This window comes from Opisthocomus hoazin, chromosome 17 (assembly GCF_030867145.1).
Source record: "Opisthocomus hoazin isolate bOpiHoa1 chromosome 17, bOpiHoa1.hap1, whole genome shotgun sequence".
NCBI lineage: Eukaryota > Metazoa > Chordata > Aves > Opisthocomiformes > Opisthocomidae > Opisthocomus > Opisthocomus hoazin.
The window spans coordinates 436,427-457,982 of NC_134430.1; the positions used below are offsets into that span (position 1 = coordinate 436,427).

The window sequence follows — 21,556 nt, forward strand, 5'->3', positions numbered from 1 at the left end:
AAAGTACAGTGTGTTGCATGTAACTCAGCCAAGAGAAGTTTTATTTCTAGTATTTCTCAACCCTATGTAAACATCATGTAACTCACAGGAAGATTAAATCTGGCCCGTTGTGCTTGTGTAGAAGTCTTGGATGTGTTGCTTTTGGAGAGCCTGAAGAGCTGCGTGTGGAAAATCACAAATGCACTTCAGGGTGGTGAAGGCGTTAGACCATAGACACAGACTATGTCATGCTTCATGCTCTGTGAAACAATGACGCAACGGAGGGTGATGGAGTAAGTGCTTTCAGATTCTCGATAGCTTTGAGGTTTAGCCCCAGCAGAAGATGCAGATTAGAACTTTGAGTAAGAGTGGAAGAGGGCAATCCAGAGATTTTTTAATAACTGAGCCCCAAGTAGATGATGCTGTTTCAGTAACGCTGACCCTTTCCCATGGAAATCAGTGAGTTCTGCTGCTTACCTCATTAGCACCTGACTTGGTAGGTCAGGCTAATAATGATGTTCATCAGCTTTTCACTTTGTTAGGTGTTTTGCTTGTTCTTTTATTTTTCTGAAATCATGACATTGAGAAATAGAAAGGGTTTGGAAGTGAAATATATCTACACAAAATCACAATTGGAATTCTTATGTCTCTCTTGAAAATTTCGGGTAACTTGAATTTGAAGTGTCCAATTTCCAGTCACAAGTAATGACATTTAAACCTCTGTAGGAAATGCAATCCCTGTGCTGATGTCACCCTCTGGTTTATGATGTGACTGCTTTTGTTCCTGGGCCAGCACTTGAGTGTTTGCTAGTGAAGTGATGATTTACTAGTGAGAGTCTCTTGCTGGTCGCACCTGCTCTAGCTGTCTGCGGTGTGAGTCACTGGCAGAGCCACCCTTGCACTGCTCCTGGCTTTTATGCTGGTCCATCACGTTCGGCAATGCAAGGTAAAAGAGAACTGGTCTGAGTTTTTGTTTCCAGGGGTTTGCAAATTATGACAAATAGTCTGTAAATAGAGTATTTTTGTTCCGGTGGGTTAGAACAGACGACGGGTTATTAGGGCGTTGGTGGTGTCTTGTTGCAGTGAAGCCCCAATCCTCTAACTGCCTGAGCATGCAAACAGCTTTGGAAAATCTTTCAGTCTAGTCAGAGAGCAGGCTGCTGTTGCCTTCTTCAGTGAATGAGTGTGGAGCATCTCTGCAGCAAATAAGTGGGGCATTGCTTTGTATCTGCTGCTTCAGGGGCTGAAACATCAACTCTGCTTGGCCTTTACCTGAAAGCCGTCATGAGAGAAGTCTCCATTAGAATTCTGACCTCTCGGTTCCTTTTCAGTCTGTGACACATCTGTTTCATGTAGGCTTCCTTGTAAATCTCGGATTTGAACGAGGGCCTGTAAATGAGCCACAGACCTGGATCAAGGGCTGTCTAATATTGTTACTTCTTTTTCATTCATGTGGGGTGTTTTTCTGTAAAGGAACAGTTTTCCTCTCTTCATGAGTTTCTAGGCACAGTCAGCCCGTGTGCTGTCGCGTGCCGCCTGCCCGCAGCAGTGCTCCGTGCTGCCCAGGCTGCAGTGCTGCCGGCACAGTGAGCAGCGGCACTGCGTCCGACAGCAGCATCCAGCGGGCCGGGGCGCAGATACTGGAAACTCAGTGTGTGGCTGTGTGATACAAAGGCGTTCAGAAATTCTGTGAGCATTTGTTCCCTTTAAAATAGCTGTTTCCACTTAGTCTTTTGGATGTGACAAGTTTTCCCTTTCATAGGTACCACCAAAGACGCTTTATCTCCAGGTACTGCGGCACAGCATGGCAGAAATTGGAAAGCATGTTGCGTCTTGCAAATTTCTTCAGTGCTCGCAAGGAGTTATTTCTTAGAGATTTTTGTGTAAAATGTGTGACAATTACAACTGATGGCTTCTGTTATTTAAAACGTGCAGTATTTAATTTTTAAAAGGTGCCAGTGAGAAATGTTTTAACAGGGAGACCGATTTGAAGATAACCAGCTCTGTACAGTAAAGGTAAATTACACCTGATGACCAGATCACCTAGCAGAGAAATCTTCAGCCACAGAAGATGGAAACTTATCTCACTTCTACGTGTGCAAGGCAGTGGCTAAAAGAAGAGGTTATCTTCCTCTCTCAACGATCCCCTGTCTGTCCCTGTTCCGTACCTTCTTGAGCTCTGGCGGGCTCAGCTGTGCTGTCCTCGGAAAGCACTGCCTGTTTTTCGGGAGGGTTGCAGCTGGTGCATGCAGCATCTCCCTGGTAACAAATGATCTTAGTTTTGTTTCGGGCCACAGGCAAGCAGTTCTCGGGATGGTAACCTGAGACAATCTGTCTTTGTCAGGATTCAGTCCTTCCCCAGATTTAGAAGCTGCTCACACGCTGTGGGCTGCAGAGCTGTAATTGGCTTTGCTTGCAAGGGACGCCAGCAGCTGTAAAATGTACTTGGGATGGAGACTGTCCTTACTTCGCGTGCAAACAGCCCGCGCAAGTGGCGAGGCCCATATGTAGTGGTCGGGATGGTGGGAGAGAAGTTGCTGGGCAAGAGCTTGTGTGGCACACGAGTGTCATGGCAGTGTCTCCTCTGTCACCGTTCCTGGCGTTCTCTTCGCTCTGCTGAGTTTGCATGCAGGTGGCACAAAACTGCCAGCGGTACAGTGCAGTATATCTGCTTATATTCAAGAAACCAACTACAAATGCTCGTATTTGGGAGAAAAAGAATCAACTTGGACAAAGGGAATATTTTGACCAAATTTGGTGGAAAAAATTTGCTTACGCTTTAAATAATAGGCATGCATTAAATAAAACATGTCTGGTTTATATGTCTTTTCCTGCTACTGTAAGTCAAAGTCGCTTTGTTTATTAAAAACACCTGAAGTTGAGCAGAGCCTTCTGGAGAAGTTAATAAGGGATTGGGCTCAGACCATCAGGTTTGCTTTTCAGCATGTGAGCACAAGACGTGCACTGCGACTGCGTCCATCCCCTGCAGCCTGTCCACCAGCTCATGTGCATGCTTGTTCAGAGGCAAGCTTGGAGCAGCCCCTTGATTGCCTTTATGTGCAAAATAGAGGTATAATCTCTTAAATACCTTTTATTCAGGGATTGCAAAAAACTTTGTAAACACTAATTTAATGTATCACCTCAGAAATAGGAATGGCTTCATCCTCACTTTAAAAAAAGCTGCCTCTAAGGGAAAGAAAAGTGAAAACTACAGCATAAGGCTTGAACTGTAAGAGGGCTTTAGGGAAATAGAGCGGAATTTCTTTATTTTGCAGTGGTATCTGTACTGAGATGCACGGAATCCAAGAGCTAGCAACTAGAGCAGTCAGATTGTTTTTTCTGCTTATAGGCTGAGATGTCTGTTTGAATTGCGAGATTCTTGTGTGCTGAGCAGATCTAAGATGAAGGTAAATTGGCCTCAGTGTGCAGTTAGTCATTTCCTGTCAGGCTCTCGTGTTTGAATTCTGCTGTACTGGATATGACCTTTATTTCATGGGGCAAAGAGATTTTGAAACATTATTGCCGGAGTCCTGGGTTTGTGCAGTCGGTTAAGCAGTTAGGCATTTATGTGGCTATGGGCCAACCTTGCTAGGTTACATGGGCATAAATCAATTCTGTCCAAAATTAAACTTTCAGTGCTAGATTATAGTCCTCACAACATGCTTATTCTTCAGGACTGCCTTTTTCTGTCTGTAACAGCCAGGGCTTTATAAAGATCTCACTGCGTTTCTGTATTTGGGAGGCTTAGGACATCCTAGGCTCTGTGTAACAGAATTCTCTCTTTTAAAAGAGTTTGGGGCACGGCTGCATTTTTCCATTTGATCTTTGCGGGCATATGTTTGTTTCTGGAGAATACTGACTTCATGCAGGTGCCCTGCACCTCATGGGAAGTTGTAATTGCAGTGATGTGTGGTGTTACGAGGCTGTAGCACCCAAAACAATAAAACATATGCTACAACAGGCAGGTGATATGAAGCGTGGTATATACCAATGTGTAGCTTCAGGTGCATTTATATATACTCTCTTCGTGACTTTCTTGGTGAAACCTCATCCAGTTACGAACCCCTCCCACCACCTTTTCTTGTCCATCACTTCATAATGACACAGGCAGAGAAGGTTCACAGATAAACTATACCACTTGTAAGCAACAGGCATTTCACTGCCCAGATCAGCTTCTGCCTAGACCTGGTGTGAGACCTGGGGCCTGGAGGCCAGCTGCTGCCCATTAATTTGTTTTATTTGGTTAATTACTATCTTTAGAGTTGGTTTTGTGTTCTTGCATTACTGTTTGTTGCCAGTAGGATGATGGCTAATGTACAGTCTGCTCAATATGTGTGAAAGGCCTATTCAACCCCACTTAAGCAGTATGTTCCTCATTCTTGCCCAATTTTCTAGTTGAAAGAGGAAAACTAAGGGGATTTGTGGATTTGACATTGGCAGACTCTTGTGATATGATTTGTCAAGCACCCACTAGCTGATGGCATTTGTGCCAGAGCTGTTGAGGCTGAGACGCCACAAGCAGACGGGAATGTCGTTTCCCTGGACCGTGACTCCCGCTCCTCTGATCATACCGAAGCTCCTGTGATCAGTCGCGCTCCCTGAAACTCGGCTCCACCGTCTTTCTTCCTATTATGGTCACCCTGGCCATGTCTGCAGCTGCTGCCCTACGGCCAGTTATGAGCTTCAGTAGCAGACTTGCTTGGTGCAAAGTGTCTCTGCCAGCAGGCTCCTACTCGGTCAGAGTTGCACGTGGCCGGGGAAGGTACCTGCCGTGTGGAGCTGGGGCCAGGCTGGCTCCCTTTCCTCTGCAGAGGCTGGCCAGAATCTCTTTTGGAACGTTTTTAAGCTGCAGGTTTCTTAACCGTTTGGTAAAAGGGACTTCATTTGGCTGGAGGGAAATTTCTGATGTGCTCATATCTTACTCCTCTGCTCTTGGGTTTCCTCCTTCACTTAAGTGGTCTGCTTGAACCATGACGGGTCTGAACTGCCCAAATGGTCTCAGTTCCTGACTTCCTGTTGGGTGCGCAGAATTTGCTTACTTTGTATACATTTTAAATAATATTAGCAGCTGATCTCTTGAGCAAACATTCAGTTTTAATGTCAGCAGAATGACACAGGCTGCTTGTCCTGAATGTGTCGTAACAGCTCTGCTTGCTGTCAGCTGTGCTCTTGATCCAAGCTGCACTCTGAAAAGGAGGATTTTGTTCAGAACATGAAATTGTTCAGAACATGAAACAGTTAATTAACCCTTACAGGTGTTTGGTAACATTTTATTAACTCTGAAATTGTTCCCTCTTTTCTTCCTGGGCAGAGTTGTTCATTTATTTTTGCATAGTAGGGACTATTGAGTGTCTTTCCTTGAACCTGGTAAAATTAACTTTCTCTAAAGAAAAAAAGTCTAGAGCAAGAGCTGAATAGTCTGCTGCCTTTGTACTTGTCAGCCTGCACTCTGCTGTCCCTCTGTTGGGGTTTTGGAGGGTGGGTAGACACGGTGAAGATGGGCACCCGTGGGAAGCCTGGCATTTTTCTGTGGTGGTGTTTGAGTAGATCTTCTGTTTCTCTTCCTCCAAACCATGTATCTTCATGCTCACCGAGTGGGTGCTTCCGCTCACAGGACTCCCAGGACCTGCTCAGATAGGAAGGATGTGGGGAGGAGAGAGACAGCAGTAGCTGAAAACCAAATGCAAAGGAACGTCTTGGCCACAAGAAATTACAATTTGAATCTCAGATGGGCAAACCTGCCTGGTTTTCCACTGTAGCATGGAAAATTGGATTGCCCTGCAACTGCAGCCTCATTAAAAAGATTCTTTCTTTAAAGGGTAGAGAAGGGACAAAAGTCCCAGTGTGCACAAATACTGGCTCAGAGCTTTGTCCCATTACCTTGTATGGGGATGCTGCCTTGTGAGAGCCTGACTTAATAGCAGCAGGTTTTCCTTTCACATAGGAAAAGTTTTGGTTTATGTTTCCTTATCTTAGGAGAAAGAATGAGGAATTTAGTACTAGAGGAAAAAGGTCTATGAACTCGTTGTTTTGAAACCAGAGCAGAGTTTTGGAGTTCCTTAGGACCATGAACGTCCTGACAGCCTGTGTCCCCTGACCACGGGCACAACAGCTCACGGCCTGGGGGTGTCAAGATTTCTTGCGGACCCAACCGTGCCTACTGCAGAGTCTGTGAGCACATAAAGGCCAAAATTATTTCCATATGCAGATAGCTGACTCTGCGTATGGTCTCTCTAAGGTTTGTTGGCCTTCCTGGGAGACTTGGCCAATCATTTATGGTATTTCAAAAGTCTGAATTAAACTTTAAAAAAATCACTGCTGCTCTCCGGATCTTCTGAGTATATCTGGTCTGGCAGAATTCAGCAGGTACTTAGACCAGGCATCAGTGGTCTTTTTCTCCCAGAATCAGTATTGCTGGTGTTACCAGAAAGCGTGAAAGTGAGCCTGGCCTCCTGGAGATGGTGCTGGTTGGAGATGCATCCCATCGCCTCCTCTGTAGAATAATGCTGATATAGAAAATAAATGTTAGCATACATATTGTGCCATGTTACTAGTGTATAAAGTGATAAAGATGCTTCCTGTCTTTCATCCTGTGTGTCTGCCTGTTGTTTGAGGCAGAGGGCACCTCTTATTGCACTTACCAGAGTCGGACTTTGTCGGGTCTCCCAGTGCTCTCGTTCCACTTGTAACCTCACTCTTCAGCCTCTCCTCTCTGCGGGAAGCTGCTTCTGGGTAGGACTGGGCTCCGCATACCTGCCCTGAGCGGCACTCTCCTGGAACCCCCTTGCTCCATGCCAGCAGTGCTGCCTGCGAAGGCACCGCGTGGCTTTGGTGTGCCTGTGCCTCTCAAGTCCAGCACCGCGGCAGGGGCCGTGCCCCGTGCTGCAGCCATTTGCCATTGCTCACCTCAGACCAGGTATGATGTCCTAGTCACTGCTGTGCAAACAGTGCGGTGCTTCCTGCAGGGTGTCTCTGGGCAGGCTGTGGGCTGACACCAGGTGAGATTTTCTTGGCTTAGGGGTAGGATCAGACATTTTTGGGACAGTTGTGCTTTTAGCACCGAATCTATATGCAGAGCTGTCAGGAGGAGTCTTTATCATCTGGTTTTGCACTTTGCATGGAGGGCACCTCGGAGATCTCTTCTGAACGTTAGGAAACCCTCAATTTGTCATTCTAAGACTGTAATAAAATCATGCAACAATCTAGGTCTACTTTGTGACTTGTCAGATGCCTTAACAGTTTCTGCTCCTTCTTCCTCTCAAAGTTGTGGGTATTTTCGGGAAGCTGCCTACCTTGCTGAGCAAGGATGATTCTGACAGCACTTACTTCACTTGAAATGCAGGGTGTTTCCTTACAACTGTGCCAGCCATTTTGATAAATCTGTTGCAGGAGGTTGGTCTGCCTGTGCTTGGGGAAACAACTGCAGTGCAGCTTGCTCAGCAGAGCTCGGTGTGCGCACCCGTGTGAGTGCAACACGCCAGCGGTGCAGCTGGGGCTGTGTGGCCTTACACCCAGCTGATTCATTTGGCTCCTGCCTCCTCCTCGGAGGGCGACTGTAAGAACCAAATTTTCCCTATGTGTTGGAGAAGTGGCCTGCAGCGTCCTCCCATTTTACTGGTGATGGGGAGCTGCCAGGTGAGGGCTGTAGCTGTGCTGATGGTCCCTGCGAGGACTCTGCTCCTGGCCACGCCAGACCCCCCGTGCAGCCCTTCATATGTGAGATTTCCACAATGTGCATGGGAAGGCAGCTCGGAGGCGGTCTGAGGGCGGGAAGTGGCTCGGCGGTACTGCGAGCAGGCGGGTGAAGGCTCCATACAACACCGCTCGTGAGGGTGCGGGTGCTCCGTGCGCGCTGGGTCTGGCTGGGTTACCCTGGTGAAACACTCGGTGCCTTTCTGGCAAGCTGCCTCCAGCCTCTTGTCCGAAAGCAGGGTCTCCTGTGACAGCAGATGGGGGATGTTGTTCCCACTGTGCCAGGTCTGCAGCTGCTCTCGTGGGTGTGGGAGCAGAGCGAGGGGGCATGGACAGCGGCAGCAGCCTGAGGAGCTGCGGCGTTGCCCCAGGGAGCTGGCTGCTGCTGCTCCAGAGAGCCCGGCTGGCCGTGCCGGCCGGGGTGCACGGTGACCCTGCACGGACCTGCCAAAGCGGTGTCAGGAAACGTGGACTGAAAACGTTCCCGGCCTAACGGAGGGGCTGGACCTGCTCCTCGGAGCAAGCAGCTGGTTTCCCTTTTAGGGTCAGTGGCAGGCAGAAACAATTTCACACAGATTCCAGGACCCATAATGGTTCTGGAAAGCCAACAGGAACAAAAAGTGGTGTTCTCTTCTGACCTTGGAGCGCATTGAGGGCTGTCTTGCAAAGCCTTGTCCCTGGGCAGTTTCATCCTTACATGGGGAACGCTCGCCTGTCCCGGTGAGGTTGTGCTTTCTCTTCTGCATGTGTGTTTAGGTGTGAACTGCAGCCGCACAAGCTGTGCTCAGGGCAGCCAGGGAAGATGAGAATAGGCAGGAACCTGACAGGCAGTCAGAGGCAGCTCTATTCCTGTGTCCTGGAAAGATTAAGTGTTTCCCTAGGAACAGCCTTGTAGGTTGCTCTTAGGTCGCTTTGTGGAGCAACTGGTTGTGACCTGACAACGAACAACAAACTAGTGTGAAGTTACACAGGGTTCTAGGTTCACCACATGTGAGACCTCTTGATGACAGAGTTCGTTGTAGCAAGAGTCGTCTCAAAAGGCTGGTTAAACTCCTCAGTGATGGCGTGTAGCAGAAAGCCTGCCCGTGGACAGTCTGTACTGCCTCCTTTGCATAACAGGTCCCAAGTTTATCGACACTAAAATTAATGTCATAATCTCCTCAGGCTGTTGCTAAGCCATCTGCTCTGTTGCTGTGGACAATGACACCGGGGTGGTGTTAGGTGCATGTTACTCTCTAATTAGAAAGTGGACTCCGCTGTGCGTCCTTGACAAATTGCTGACCTTTCTCATACGTGAAGCTATTCTGAGATCTGTTCCAGACTGATCAGATTTGCGTCCCGGAGCACTTTAAATGTTGTTTGTGAGAGGAGCTCTTGTTCCAAAAGCTGTTTGTTCATGGGCACAGGAAAGGTACTGAACTTCCTTACCTCCATAAGCACAACTGTGTCTGTCAAAGGGAAAGGGTAAGCAGCTGGCAGGCATATATCTGTTGTTTATTTTGTGCTCAGACAGCCAGCGAGACAGCTAGGAGAATACCCTGCATCCAGCTCCACTGTCCTCACGTACGAGGGACCTGTTTCGGTAGACCTTGTCCCACAGGGACCGCAGCTATCTGGTCATGGACCAGAGCAAGCACTCTCTTTCAATTGGAATCTCATAATTTTGGGGCAACGCCTTGGTTAGCATTTGAAGGCATTACTTACATCAGCCTAGCACACAGCTAATGTTTACAGGGTGGTGCAGACTGCAGAGTATGAGCACGTGTTAATTAGCACGCATAGTGATCACTGTCTATGTTATGCCTTCTAAATCTGAGCCTCAAAGGTTTTTATTTTGAATGCATTTTAAAACTCCACCTCTTTTCTTCATGAATGGGGACAATTTCCAGGTTCCTTATTACAATCATAGTAAGAATTGTGGGCTTTTGTATGATTTCTTTTAGTCTGTTTCTTTTGTCCCACCTCCTCTTCTCAATGAACTTGGTCTCCAGCAGTGCCATGTCCTCGGGGGCGAAGATGCAGAGTTTGCTTTGGCGTTGCACAGGGCTTTGACACCCCTGCTCAGCACTGCATGCAAGACCAGAACAAAGAGACCAAACAGCTTATCTAATACAAACAACCCTGAGCAAACTTCCTGGGCCTGTTCTTTTTTCTGTGGAAAAGGCAGCACGGAGTCTGATCCCGGGTGCTGTTGGCCATGTGACGCTCTGGGGACTTGCTCTGCTGGCAGTCTGTGCATCTGCCAGCCCGCTCAGGCTCCGCAGCCCGGAGAGCAGGAGCTCGGCTCACACAGTGCGCGACAGGCGTAGGCAGACTTCTGGGAGAAACTACTCAAAGCGGAGGCAAGCGTAGCACACTGCTTCAGTGCCTTCCTCCATGCATCATTTTGAGAGGCTTTGTACAGTTTTCAATTCCTCTTCTGCGGCTGCCCTGCGCTGCACACGCTGCGGTGAAGGCAGCTCTGCAGGGCACCCACCAAGCTGCCTGCAGCATTGCTGCTGAGCACCGGCTGGGGATCTGCTGGGCTCAGGGTGCCAGCTGCCCTCGGCTGTGGGGGAGACCCGGACGGGCATGGCCGGGAGCCTGTGTGACAAGCAGCTTTTGGGATTGAAACGTTCCTATCCTGTAATTTCTTTTAATTGCTCTTTCAACTGATAGCTCAGCTGCCCCGGGGAGCTTGCTCTGGCCATGCCGTGGCCCTGGGCACTTGCTGTGGAGCTGGTGCTCCCACCCTGTAGCTCTCCGGTGGTTTGATGGCTGGCACCAGGTCCTGAGGGTACACATGGGGCCGGGGGACAGCACACGCTCAGGGTAGCAACACCTGCCTTGTGGTGGTTCAGAGATGCGAGAGCCGCAGCGGTCCTTGGTGGGTTTATCCTGTCCACCTCCTGCCCCTGCGACGTGGGGAAATGCTGTCCCTTGTTTTGAGTTTGGGGACTGGGGCTCACGGAGAGACAGCGTTCGGGTCAGGCTCGGCAGTGCTCAGGAGGCTGCGTCCGTGTCTCTGGTAAAACCCAAGGCTTCTCCATTCAGGTTGTTTTTCCTTCTCTCGTGTTGTCTGATGTCCTCTGACCCCATATTACAGGACTACAGAGATTGAGCACAGCCCATTGAGCAAACATGGCAGCTCCCCGCTCTGGCGGTACCGTGGCTCCCAGGGTAGGAGTGCTCATTAGAGGCCCTTTTATTACAGACACACCTTGGAAAGTTCCCTGCAACAGGGCTGGGAGGAGGAGGGTTATTAATTTGATTTTCATTCTTTGCCAGAGAGAAAGATCCCGGGTGGCTTCAGGGAGTGAAGGCAAGTGGGGCGGCAGGGGGTGGGAAGCGGCTGGAGCCGTGCTGGGGGCTGCGGGGGCTGCTGCCCGGCCAGGTGAGCACCTCGTGGGGTGCCCCACAGGGAGGAGGCATGGGGGGGCAGCGCTAGGGCAGCAGGTCCCTTTGGGCTCCCTGGTCCTGGCACCCATCTGGCTGCCCTGCACAAGCTGCCCCGAGCGCCTGCCCTGTCTCCGCTGGAAGACTGGAAGTTGCCCAGCCCGGCCCAGGCTGCGGTGTTCCATGGCAGCTGGTCTGGCGCTGCTGGCCGGGGAGCTGGAGGACGGCCGCGGCGGAGTGGTGGCCCCAAGCCTGTGCTGCTCGCAGGGGCACCCATGGAGCTGCTCCCACAGCCATGCTCCAGCCTGCCTCGCTGGAAGGCACGGAGCAGTCAGCAGAGCAGGCAACGGCCGGGGCAGCAGCTGGGTAGCGAGAGCATCTGAAAAGGGATTTTGTTCCCTCTCTGTTGGTCACGTAGCCATGTGGGAACAGTAGATTTATTCACCGGCAGTCCTATCAGCACATACGAGGCTTGACAACAGCTGGGAGCTGTGTGGCTTGACCAAGAATAGCCCTGGGGAGCTCACTGCCATGAGTCAGAGCCGTCTGGATCGGCTCTCTCCCAGCGTAAGGGAGCCCACGAGGACGGCTGGCGGTGAGCTCCCTGCCCCATTAAATGCCGAACTGTAGATTGAGCCATAATAGCTCTTTCTGAAGTGGGTGGGTTCATGAAGAAAACTGCAGCGTGCAGCGCTCTGCAGCTGACTGCTCAGATGTAATTCCATGGGCTTGTCTACACTTGATAGCAACCTGTATTAGAAGGGTGTGATTTTGCAAGTGGAAAACTCCATATTTAGGAATAACCAGGTTAAACCAAACAGAAGGAAGGTACTCTTGTTCTAGAGTTAGTGCTCCAAAGAAAGTGAAGTAGTTCTACAAACCTCTTGTCTGAGAGGAAGACAAGGGGCCATGAGAGATCCCTGATCTCCTGTGTGCAAAACCCCAACACCTCTCTTGCTTGTAGAACACCCACCCTCCCCAGCGCTTTCTCCCTGAAGAGCGTTTGTAGTTGGAGCAACATGGGCAAAACGGTTTGCTGGGATGTGGCTTCATAGCTGGGCACAGCGTGGGGTGCCTGAGTTCCGCTTCCCTGTGGAGCGGCTGCATTAAAGTTCTGGAGAAGTTCCAGAACTGAAATGCTGACAGCCCCATCAGGCAGAGCATCGGCTCACAGGCTGTCAGGAGGAATCTTGCTGTCGGCCCAGGGCCGTGCTGGAGGCTGTGTGTGGGTCTCTGAAGGGCTGCCTGGTAGACAGATCTCCCTCAAGCGGGCTGGCGCTCTGATGTGATGGTGGATGTGCACCCACACCGCATGTGCGTGGTCCTGGTTTTGGTGCCAAATCAGAACTTTGCATACAGAAAAATTTTCTCTTTTGGTTATCATGTACACTTTGCTTCCCAGCAAGGAGGCAGACAGTGAGGAGCTGAACTGCATGCTTACGTGTCTAGGTTTCTCTGAGTGGTGCCCGAGTGCTCCAGCTGTTGCGTATAAACCTGAAGCAGGATCCACTCCAGGCCCTGAATGTGTGCAGGCTTTTTTGGAAGTGCGTGCAGCCATGGAGCAGGTGCAGCAGATCAGCTCTGTGTCCTGCCCTGATGGTGGCTGTCTGTTGGCTCGGCACAGGGGTTTGCGGTCCTTGCCCTCTGGAGATGGCAGCTGTGCAGGCACACCTCGGGCAGTGTAAGCTGATCCTGAGCCAGCATCTCCGCTGATCTCCTAGCAGGTGAAGGAGGCCCTCAGACTGGCACCATGACAGAGTGCTTTGACTGCGACAACTGCAAGGAGTCCTTGTATGGACGCAAGTACATCCAGATGGACAAAGGCCCGTACTGTATCCCCTGCTATGATGCCCACTTTGCCAACACCTGTGACGAGTGCAAAGAGCTGATCGGCCACGACTGCAGAGTGAGTATGGGACCCCACGGCCGAGCAGGGCGGTTCCCCGGGGCAACTGGTCCGCTCCTCATCTCGGTTGTCCTCCCCAGGAGCTGTACTATGAGGATCGCCATTACCACGAGCACTGCTTTCGCTGCTTCCGCTGTGACCGTTCTCTGGCTGATGAGCCGTTCACCTGCCAAGGCGAGGAGCTGCTGTGCAATGACTGCTACTGCAGCGAGTTCTCCTCCAAATGCGTTGCGTGTGAGAAGACAGTCATGCCAGGTAGGAGCGGGCAGACTCGAGCACTGCAGTTTGTTCCTGGTCCCAGCGGCATTGGCCAGCTGCAGGATCCAACACTAGGGCAGCAGGGAAAAGAGCTGAATTTCTGCTCTCCTGCCACGTTGTTACTGCATAGAGTGGGCCGGGCACTTTGCTTGTCTGGCAAGACAGCAGGATCCCGAGCTGTGATCCCCACAGCAGCCCTGTCTGTTCCCCATTTTCATGGGGAAGTGAGCTGGGGAGGAGATAACAAAGGGTTCCCTGGGCATTTTCTGGTGTGTGCTGACAAGAAGAGAAGGAATGACTGAAGGTGCATGAGCGTCTCTGTAGATGGCCTGAGGCAAAAGAGTGTGTTTGCTTGGCCGTTCTGGCACCATCTTCAGATGTAGGTTCTAACAGACGTCTCTGCTGCAGCCTGTGTGCCGGTGCTGTGAGCATGTTCCTGCAGCCCTCCCCTTGCCGGTGTGTGGTGGGCCTGGGGCCTCCACTCTCCAGCTGCCTGCGGTCTTGTGCTGCCAGGATGAGGGCAGACACCGAGCCGGGCGTGTAGGACCACAGTTTGTTCTGCACAGCCTCCCGTGTCCCCTGTGTGTGCATGTGCTGCTCCCTCCTGTCAGTGTGAATGGCTCTCTCTGCAGGATCCCGTAAGCTGGAGTACAACGGACAAACCTGGCATGAGCATTGCTTCATATGCAGCAGCTGCCAGCAGCCCATTGGGTCGCGATCCTTCATCCCAGACAAGAAGGATTATTACTGTGTTCCCTGTTACGAGAGCAAGTTCGCTCCTCGCTGCACTCGTTGCAAAAAGGTATGTCTGGCCTGACAGCCCAAAGCCCCTGAGCTCCCTGGTCCAGGGACATGTTCCCTGCTCCTGTCTGAGCCTCACCAGAGACGGGTTCGGGTGCCAGCACCCTGGCTAGCCTCTGGCCCTGCACTGCGGCCTGTTCCTGCATGGCCGTGTGTCACAGGTATGTGCTCTCTTCCCACAGACCCTGACCAAGGGAGGAGTGACTTACCGGGATGAGCCGTGGCACAAGGAGTGTTTTGTCTGCACAGGCTGCAAGACCCCCCTGGCCGGGCAGCAGTTCACCTCCCAGGATGACAACCCGTACTGCATCAAGTGCTTTGGGAACCTCTATGCCAAGAAGTGCAGCGCCTGCACAAAGCCCATCACAGGTGAACAGAACGGCCCTGGTCATGGGGTGCTTCTGCAGAGCAGGGCATGACCCCCCTGCCCTGTTTCCAGGCATGCAGTGACTTCTCTGGGTGAAGCTGCCCTCTTGAGTGCACGTGTGACCCAGGCCCATATGATGCTCATACACATCTCCACCCTGCAGGCTTGCTCTAGGGCCTACAGGCACTTCAGGCCTCTTGGGGACAAATGCTGGCGAGTGCAAGGTGCCCTCATGCACGTCCCCCACAGAAAAAACTGCAGCTGCTTTCCCGGAAGCCCCATGAGAGTGGATCTCTTTGTTGCAGTGGTCCTAGGGCCGCTTGTGTCCCTTTATCTGCATCTTTCAAAGTGGTGAACTGTGCCCAGTTGGAGGAATTCCCTCTGCCCAGGGGCAGAGGCTCCCAAAATGAACCCTCACAGCATGATCTCGTGTGTCTAGCTTGCCTTGTTTGAGGCTGGTAGCCACGTCCTGCGGAACGATTGCTTACAGACAGGGAAAGCCAGAGACTTCCAGCCACAGCTGGAGCATCAGCTGCTGCAGGGGAGTGTGGACCTGTGGTGCCTGCCTAAGACAAGGGAAGCAGGCGGTCCTCTTCTACAGATACCCCCTGAGAGGGTCTGGGCTCCTCCCTGTCCTCCCCGGCTTGACCTTTCCCTTTGCAACTCACATCTCTTGCTGCTGGGAAGGCGGGCAAAGCCGTGAATCAGCTGATGACTCAGAGGATGACTCTGGCCGTGGACAGGGCAGCTCCTGGGCACCCTGCTTCCCGTCTGGTCCTTATCAGTTTGTCGCAGTCCCGGGGAGAAGCGGGTCACAGCCCACATGTCCAGCCACTGCCAGCAGAGGAAGGAAGCTGCCTGCGGAGCCTCTGCAGGAGCCCGGGCCTGGGCTGGTGCAGGAGGGCTCTTCCCAGGATTTCACTAGCACTGTCCTTGGAAGGAGCTGCTCCAGGCAGTGCTGCCAGGAGCTGCCAACAGCCCCCTTGTTCACTGTGATGGTGCAGCTCTACTCCCTGCTCCTCGCTGGCCAGAAAAAGGTGATTTTGGCCCAGGCGACTCAACCCTGCAAAATCTGCTGTGAAATCATTTTGTTCCTCTTCCCTCCCAAGAGAGGAGATTCATATTCAGATGTTTTCGATACTGTGGGGTGTTTGGGTGCTGCGGCGCAGACTAAATGTGAAGACCTGACTCAGAGATGAACAGGCCAAGACTCAGTCTGTGCGGGAAGCTCATCCCAGTTTCCCCAGAGGTTCTAACACTGCGCTCTATCCCTCCCACAGGCTTTGGCGGTGGCAAATATGTCTCCTTTGAGGACCGTCACTGGCACCACAATTGCTTTAACTGCGCTCGCTGCAACACCTCGCTCGTCGGGAAAGGATTCATCCCTGACAACGATGAGATCTTGTGCCGTGACTGCAGCAGTGACCTATGAGCCTCCGAGGACACCGTGGGGCAGGGGCTTTCTCTATTCTTCAGGGTCTTTGTGCCAGATACCCCAACAGCATTTCAGGGGCAGGGCACAAGGCACAGGAGATGGGGACTGACCCCGAACCACGGTGTGTTCAGGGGGTTCCTGTGCCTCTCCCTGAAGGCTAGAGTATGCTATGCTATGGCTCTGTGCGGAGTCAAAGCTAAATAAAGTTCAAAAAGGAGCTTGAAGACCCCCCCATTATTTACTCTTTTCTTTTGCTTCCTGTCTGGCCAGGCACCAGCTGAGCCCAGGGCCCCAGCTGAGCAAAGGGCGGCAGCAGCAGCTTCAGTGTTGGGCTGCTGGATCTGCACGCTGGCAGCATGTACTTGCTCCCCGGCACAGTGCTGACTTCTCTTTTCCCCCTGTGCTTTCCTTGCTCTGTGTGATACGAGGCAGCAGCTCCTGGTCCATGCAGCTAGATCGTGCCAGCGGCGTAGCGGACAGCTTTGCAGCACAGCCTGTTCATACACGTGGCTGTTCAGTGGCGACTGGGGCATGAAGAGTGCGTTCTGCCCGCTTCAGGAGGGTTGGAGACACCAGGCTGGAGTGTGGCCGGGAGAAGAGCATGTAACCTGCTAGATGGGATCCACCTCTGGATTTATGTAGCCACCTCACCGTTTGCGGGCCAGACCCTTTGCTCTGCACAGCTCCGTGGAGGTGCTTTCACTCAGATGTGGATGAGGAGCTCAAATCACTCGCAGGTACGGGGTGTTCTGCCCCCACCTCCCTGCCCCATTCCCGCCCATCTGTGCCTTGATCTCCCACAGCTGCCTCTCCGATGTCTGAGCTGGAGCTGGCGGGTATTGGCTCACTGGTGGTCCCCCCGAATCCTGCCTGGCTGAGCCCCCAGGCTGACTGAGAGCACCGAGGGCTTTATTTCTGCTCCATACCTCTCATGGGGAACCATGCCCCATCCCTGGAAACATTCCGTGTCGGGCTGGATGGAGCTCTGAGCAACCTGATCGGGTTGAAGATGTCCCTGCTCACTGCAGGGGGTTGGACAAGATGGCCTTTAAAGGTCCCTTCCAACCCGAAGCATTCTGTGATTCTGTGGAGCGGGTCGCTTGCCCAGATGCCGGCAGCACAGCTGGCGCTGAAGGCCTTCCTTGGCTTGGAGGGGAGCGTTGCCTGCAGGCTGTGGCTGCGCTGGGCGGCTGCTGCGAGTGCCGGAGGGGAGCGTCTGCGGGGACACAGGGCCCTGGTGCGGAGGTCGGCTGAGGGGGCAGTTGGGGCGTCCACAACCTGCTCCTGCCAGGGCTGAGGGTCCCCCCCGGCGGCAGGCAGAGACCAGCGGCTCCCCCAGCCGTGCTCGTCCCTCGCTGTGTCCCAACGAGGAGCAAAGCAAAGGTGGCACCTGGGCCGCTCTGAAGAGAGGCTCCCAGGTCCCTGCATTGGCCTCAACTGTGCAAAACAGGACATCCTGAGCCATCCCAGACTCGCACAAGGGCTTGAGCCATCCTTGCCCAGCAGCTGAGCTGGCCCTGGCCCCCCTAAGGCCCCTCTGCAGCGGGATGCTCGTGCCTGCCTTGTCCCTACACCCCTTTTGCTTCTGTCTTGCTGGGGCATTTGCGCTGACCCTGCTTTCCTGCTTCGTCAGCCACGTGCTTTTCTGAAAGCATCATCTTGTGGTGGTTTTTTTTTCCTTTTGTACTCTTTTACCATGAAAATCTGTCATTTTGTAACCAACTGCAGGGTAAAGGGGCTAGCCCACACTCCCCCAGGCTTCACATAGGAACAGAAAATGTTATGCATGTTGAAGTGTGATGAACTCTGTATGCAGATCCTTGTTGAACCCTTATTTGAAAGCTTTGATGCAGGCAAATCAGAGTTTGTGTGTTTGCTGTTCTGAGGAGCTTGGAGCAGTCTCTGGAAGGAAGTGTCCTAAACCTCAGCCTCCTGTGTATTTCCCATGGCTTTATATAATAAACCATTTTAGAGACGCTTGCTCTCATGTGTTTCTCGAACAGCAGGCACAGGGCAGAGCGCTGTCTGAGTTGGTGTTGTGGCCCTGTGCTCAGCCTTGTCCTCGCCCCGAACCCTGCACTGGGGACAGCTGCTCCCTGCAGTGCTCGTGCACCCCCTGCCCAAACCACAGCCCAGCATCAGCTGTACCAGTCCCGTGGGCTGTGGCAGAGGATTAGCAGCTCCCTCTTCCCGCTGTGGGGCTGTGGTGGGTTTCTGGTGTGGGGCTGCCTGTCTGTCCGTGCCGGCTGTCTGCCCAGGCAGGCTGTTCTGCAGGACGGGGCTGAGCACGACTGGGCTGATGCTGGTGCCGCACGGGCAGTGATGCTGTGGGGCCGGCTTTGCGTTGGGCTCGGTAGCAGCCAGGACACCGCACTGCTGCGGGAGCTGGTCGGGATCGCTGCGATACCGAATCATATCTGGCTGTGCAGACAAGCTTCCTTCCCCCGATACAGGGCACCCTCCGGGACACGCGCCCAGTCTGTACGTGTAGGCTCTTGGGAGGAGGTTTGGTGGGAAGATGCTGTAGTCTCCAGTCAGGGTAACGGTGGTCTCCTTCTGGCAGCCTTCCCCAGAGCGGTGCATGCTCATTACTCATTTTTATCAGCCAGGGAGCTGTTTGTTCCCCTAACATCTGAAACTATTTTCCACAGATTCCTCTACATTTACTAACAGCTGCCATGACTTCCTCTGGGCTCGCCTGCCCCGGCCGCCAGCACACCGCTCCGCTGCCCGTGCACAGTGCCGCTGGCTGCTCCGGCAGCGCGACAAGCACAGCCCGTGGGGCCGTGCCGGGCCACAGCACGGGCTGTGTGTGCGCACATTCCTGCCTCCTGCTCTGGCACCTGGTGGGGTATAAGTAAGATTTTTGTTGCTGTCGCTGCCCTGTGACTTGCGCCAGGCTCTCGTTTTGCTGCTGCTCGGCCTCCGAGGGTGAGCGAGCAGCTCCAGCCCGGGCGGTTTCCAGCTGAGCCTGTCCTCCCGCAGGAGCACCACAAACCCTTCTTTCTGCAGTGCAGTTTCCAGGGATTAACCACAAAAGGTTTTTGTACAAAGGGCCCCCGGGCTCCTCTTTCAGTCAGCCTCAAGAGCCTCACGTTTTTTGCCAAAAAAGGAAATGACCCAGCTGCATGTAGTGCTGGAACATCTGGATTTTATCCCTGTCATGAATGGGTCGTGGCTATGCACGGCCCAGTGCCTGATTTACGGGAGGGGGAGGGTGATGTCATGCACAAACGTCCCCTGAGACTCCCAGAGTGCAGGTCTAAAACAGTCATGAAAATATTACTAAGCACAGGCGAACAGGGGGGGGGGGGGGGGGGAGGGCCGGGCCGGGGCTGCTGCGGGGGGTGAGGCTGCAGCAGGGGATGTCGCTGGGAGCCCGGGGCAGCACTGGGGGTGCAGGAAGAGCCCCTGGCGTTAACCAGACCCCCTGAGCTGCGCTTCCCCGCGCTGCCCGCCGGTGCCTCAGTCCAGCAGGGTCTCAGCACGGGGTCCAGGGCTGCCTTTGCAGCCCTGATGGGCAGAGCCAGCTCTAAGCCGCTGCCTGCCTCAGCCCTAGAGAAGTGCCCCAAGAGGGAGGCTTGCTCAGGGCCGGAGCAAGACCAGGGCCCTGCCGTGGGCTGGCTGGTGCAGCCATGGGCAGTGGGCAGGGATGCGGATGGGTGTCAGGATGCCTGGACCCAGCGTTGTGTGACGGCCCAGGGCATCCGAAGCGGCTCAGCTCAGCGGTGATGAGGGCAGCTCGCTGCCGGCTGTGCTGGGTGTGTGCCAGCCCTGAGCTTCCTGCCCTGGAGATGGGGGAGCTCCTGGCTCGGGCTCGCTGTGGGCAGCCGCTTCAGTTCCCAGGGGTTTTTTGGACTAGATGACCCACAGAGGTCCCTTCCACCCCTACCATTCTGTTCCCTTTCCAGCCAGAGTTTCCCCTGTGGAAGACCTGAGCCGCTGGTACAGTCTGTGCATGCCGGTGTCCCAGAGCCGATGGGAGCTGCATGGCTGGGCAGAGCAGGGAGCTCTGCCTGCTCCTGCCTGCAGCTGGGCAGGAGGGCAGGGCTAAAACTTCAGCTCCCAGCTGCCTGCTGGCGTTTGCACCTTTTCCAGCTGTAGCCACGCACAGGTTCAGACAGCGTGTCCGATTGCTGTGCCAGTAATGCTTTGTCTGAGCGCCCCAAACTGAGCACGGACATGCCTTGGCTGCTTCTGCATCCCTCCAGGTGACCGGTCAGGAGGCTGCGACCGTGCTGGGTGAAGCTGGAGGCTCAGGCTTGGCCCCACAACGGTAACAGCAGATCTCCAGGGCAATCGCTGCAGTCCCAGGGCTGGTGGGAGAGCCGGTGTTACAGGGTGAATAGCTCACCCTTGTCTCTAGTGTTAGGAGGTAGGGATGTGGTTACAGCTAGGGTGAACCCTGCAGGCATCCTGTGAATACTCCCCCAGGTCTTTTTTGTTGTCCCTTTGTCCCCACCCTGCCAGAGCAGTGCCTAGTGAAGGCCCCGGGGAGGTGGGGAAGGAGCGGTAGCTCAGCTCGAGTAGGTTTGCTCCCATCATCCTGCCTTTCCTTGCAGGAAAACCGTGCGATGTCCGTCCCTGGCCCGTCCTGCAGCCCCGGGCTCGACGGCTGCTGCTCCGCACACAGCACTGAGCGGCTGCACTGCTGCCTGGGGTCCAAATGGCTCCCACCGGAGCAAACCTTCTCCCGGGCACGCTGCCATCCTTGGGGTGAGTGGGAGGGAGGCCTCACAGGGGCTGGGCTGGTCCTGCCTCCACCCCCAAATGCCAGCAGCCCAAAATAAAGAGGCCATGTGGCTGGATGGGACATTGCTAGGTCTCAACTCCTTCCCTTTCCAGGGATGAGGTTTTGTGCAAAGAGAAATGGAAGAACACTAAGTTCAGAATCTTATCTCTGTTTTTATTTTTAGACAGACATTCATGAGGAAGACATGACATACTTTCGGGCAGTCTGTAGTGCAAGAGAGTAATTAAAGACAATATTCTTACCTTCAGTATCACTCTCTCCTCAGTGAATTGGCTGTTCCCAGGGCAGGATCATGTTTGCCTGCCATAATTAAGCCCATTTTTTTTTGTTGTTGCCTTTGGCTTAATTTATCCTGCATGGTACAAAAAATATTAATAATTTGTGAGTTAAAACATAATTACAGCTTTGCATTTGGCAATGTGGGGGCAAAGCACTGGCATGGTCTCTCCATGGCATTTAGGGTGGATCTGGAGAAGGCAATTAAAGTCCAAGTGAAAGCGGAAGGTGGCAGCCACGGTTTCTGTGGGAGGACTTCCACCAGGACTGCATCGCTCAAGCACCGTCGTGTTGCTGAAAGCCTGTCAGGCGACAAAATTCTGCCCTTCCCAGGTACAAAGTGCAACAGCTCTGACCCACGAGAGGCAGCGTGAGGGCTGATACCAGATCTGACATGTTTCTTTCTTTCAGGCCAGTTCCAGTTTGGACTCTGATTCACGGCCGTGTAGCGCTGCTGCAGCCTGCCAGCTCTGCCCGCCGCTGGCATCCCACCTGCATGGGATGGGGACGGTGGTCTGCCCCGGGGCAGGGCGCGGGGCTCGCTCCGGGTGGGTGCTCGGTGCCAGGCCTGGAGCGCTGCCAGGGCGGCCGTGCCGAGCGCAGGTGACAGGGACACCCGGCAGTGTCAGGCCCGGGCACTCCCGCCCTGCCCCGTGTCCAGCCCTCACCTTGAGCCCAGCTGCAGGCGGTGGTCTTGCAGGCCGTGTGTGGTGG

The 21,556-nt window shown here is 53.5% G+C and overlaps 1 protein-coding gene across 4 annotated transcripts in view; it reads left to right on the plus strand.

Moving 5' to 3' along the window:
- Positions 1-17,788, plus strand: part of FHL3 (four and a half LIM domains 3) — a 31,133-nt gene extending 13,345 nt beyond the window's left edge. Inside the window, exons 1-6 of one of the 4 annotated variants that reach the window (XM_075437716.1) lie at positions 767-925; positions 12,768-12,952; positions 13,033-13,207; positions 13,843-14,012; positions 14,194-14,380; positions 15,659-17,788. In XM_075437716.1, coding sequence (XP_075293831.1) covers positions 919-925; positions 12,768-12,952; positions 13,033-13,207; positions 13,843-14,012; positions 14,194-14,380; positions 15,659-15,810 — 876 coding nt within the window. In that variant the 5' untranslated portion in view covers positions 767-918 and the 3' untranslated portion in view covers positions 15,811-17,788. Of the gene's footprint in view, positions 1-766; positions 926-12,767; positions 12,953-13,032; positions 13,208-13,842; positions 14,013-14,193; positions 14,381-15,658 lie in introns of those variants that run through there. The other 3 variants (XM_075437717.1, XM_075437719.1, XM_075437718.1) reach the window with 3 other exon arrangements.
- The last annotated feature ends 3,768 nt before the right edge of the window (positions 17,789-21,556 follow it).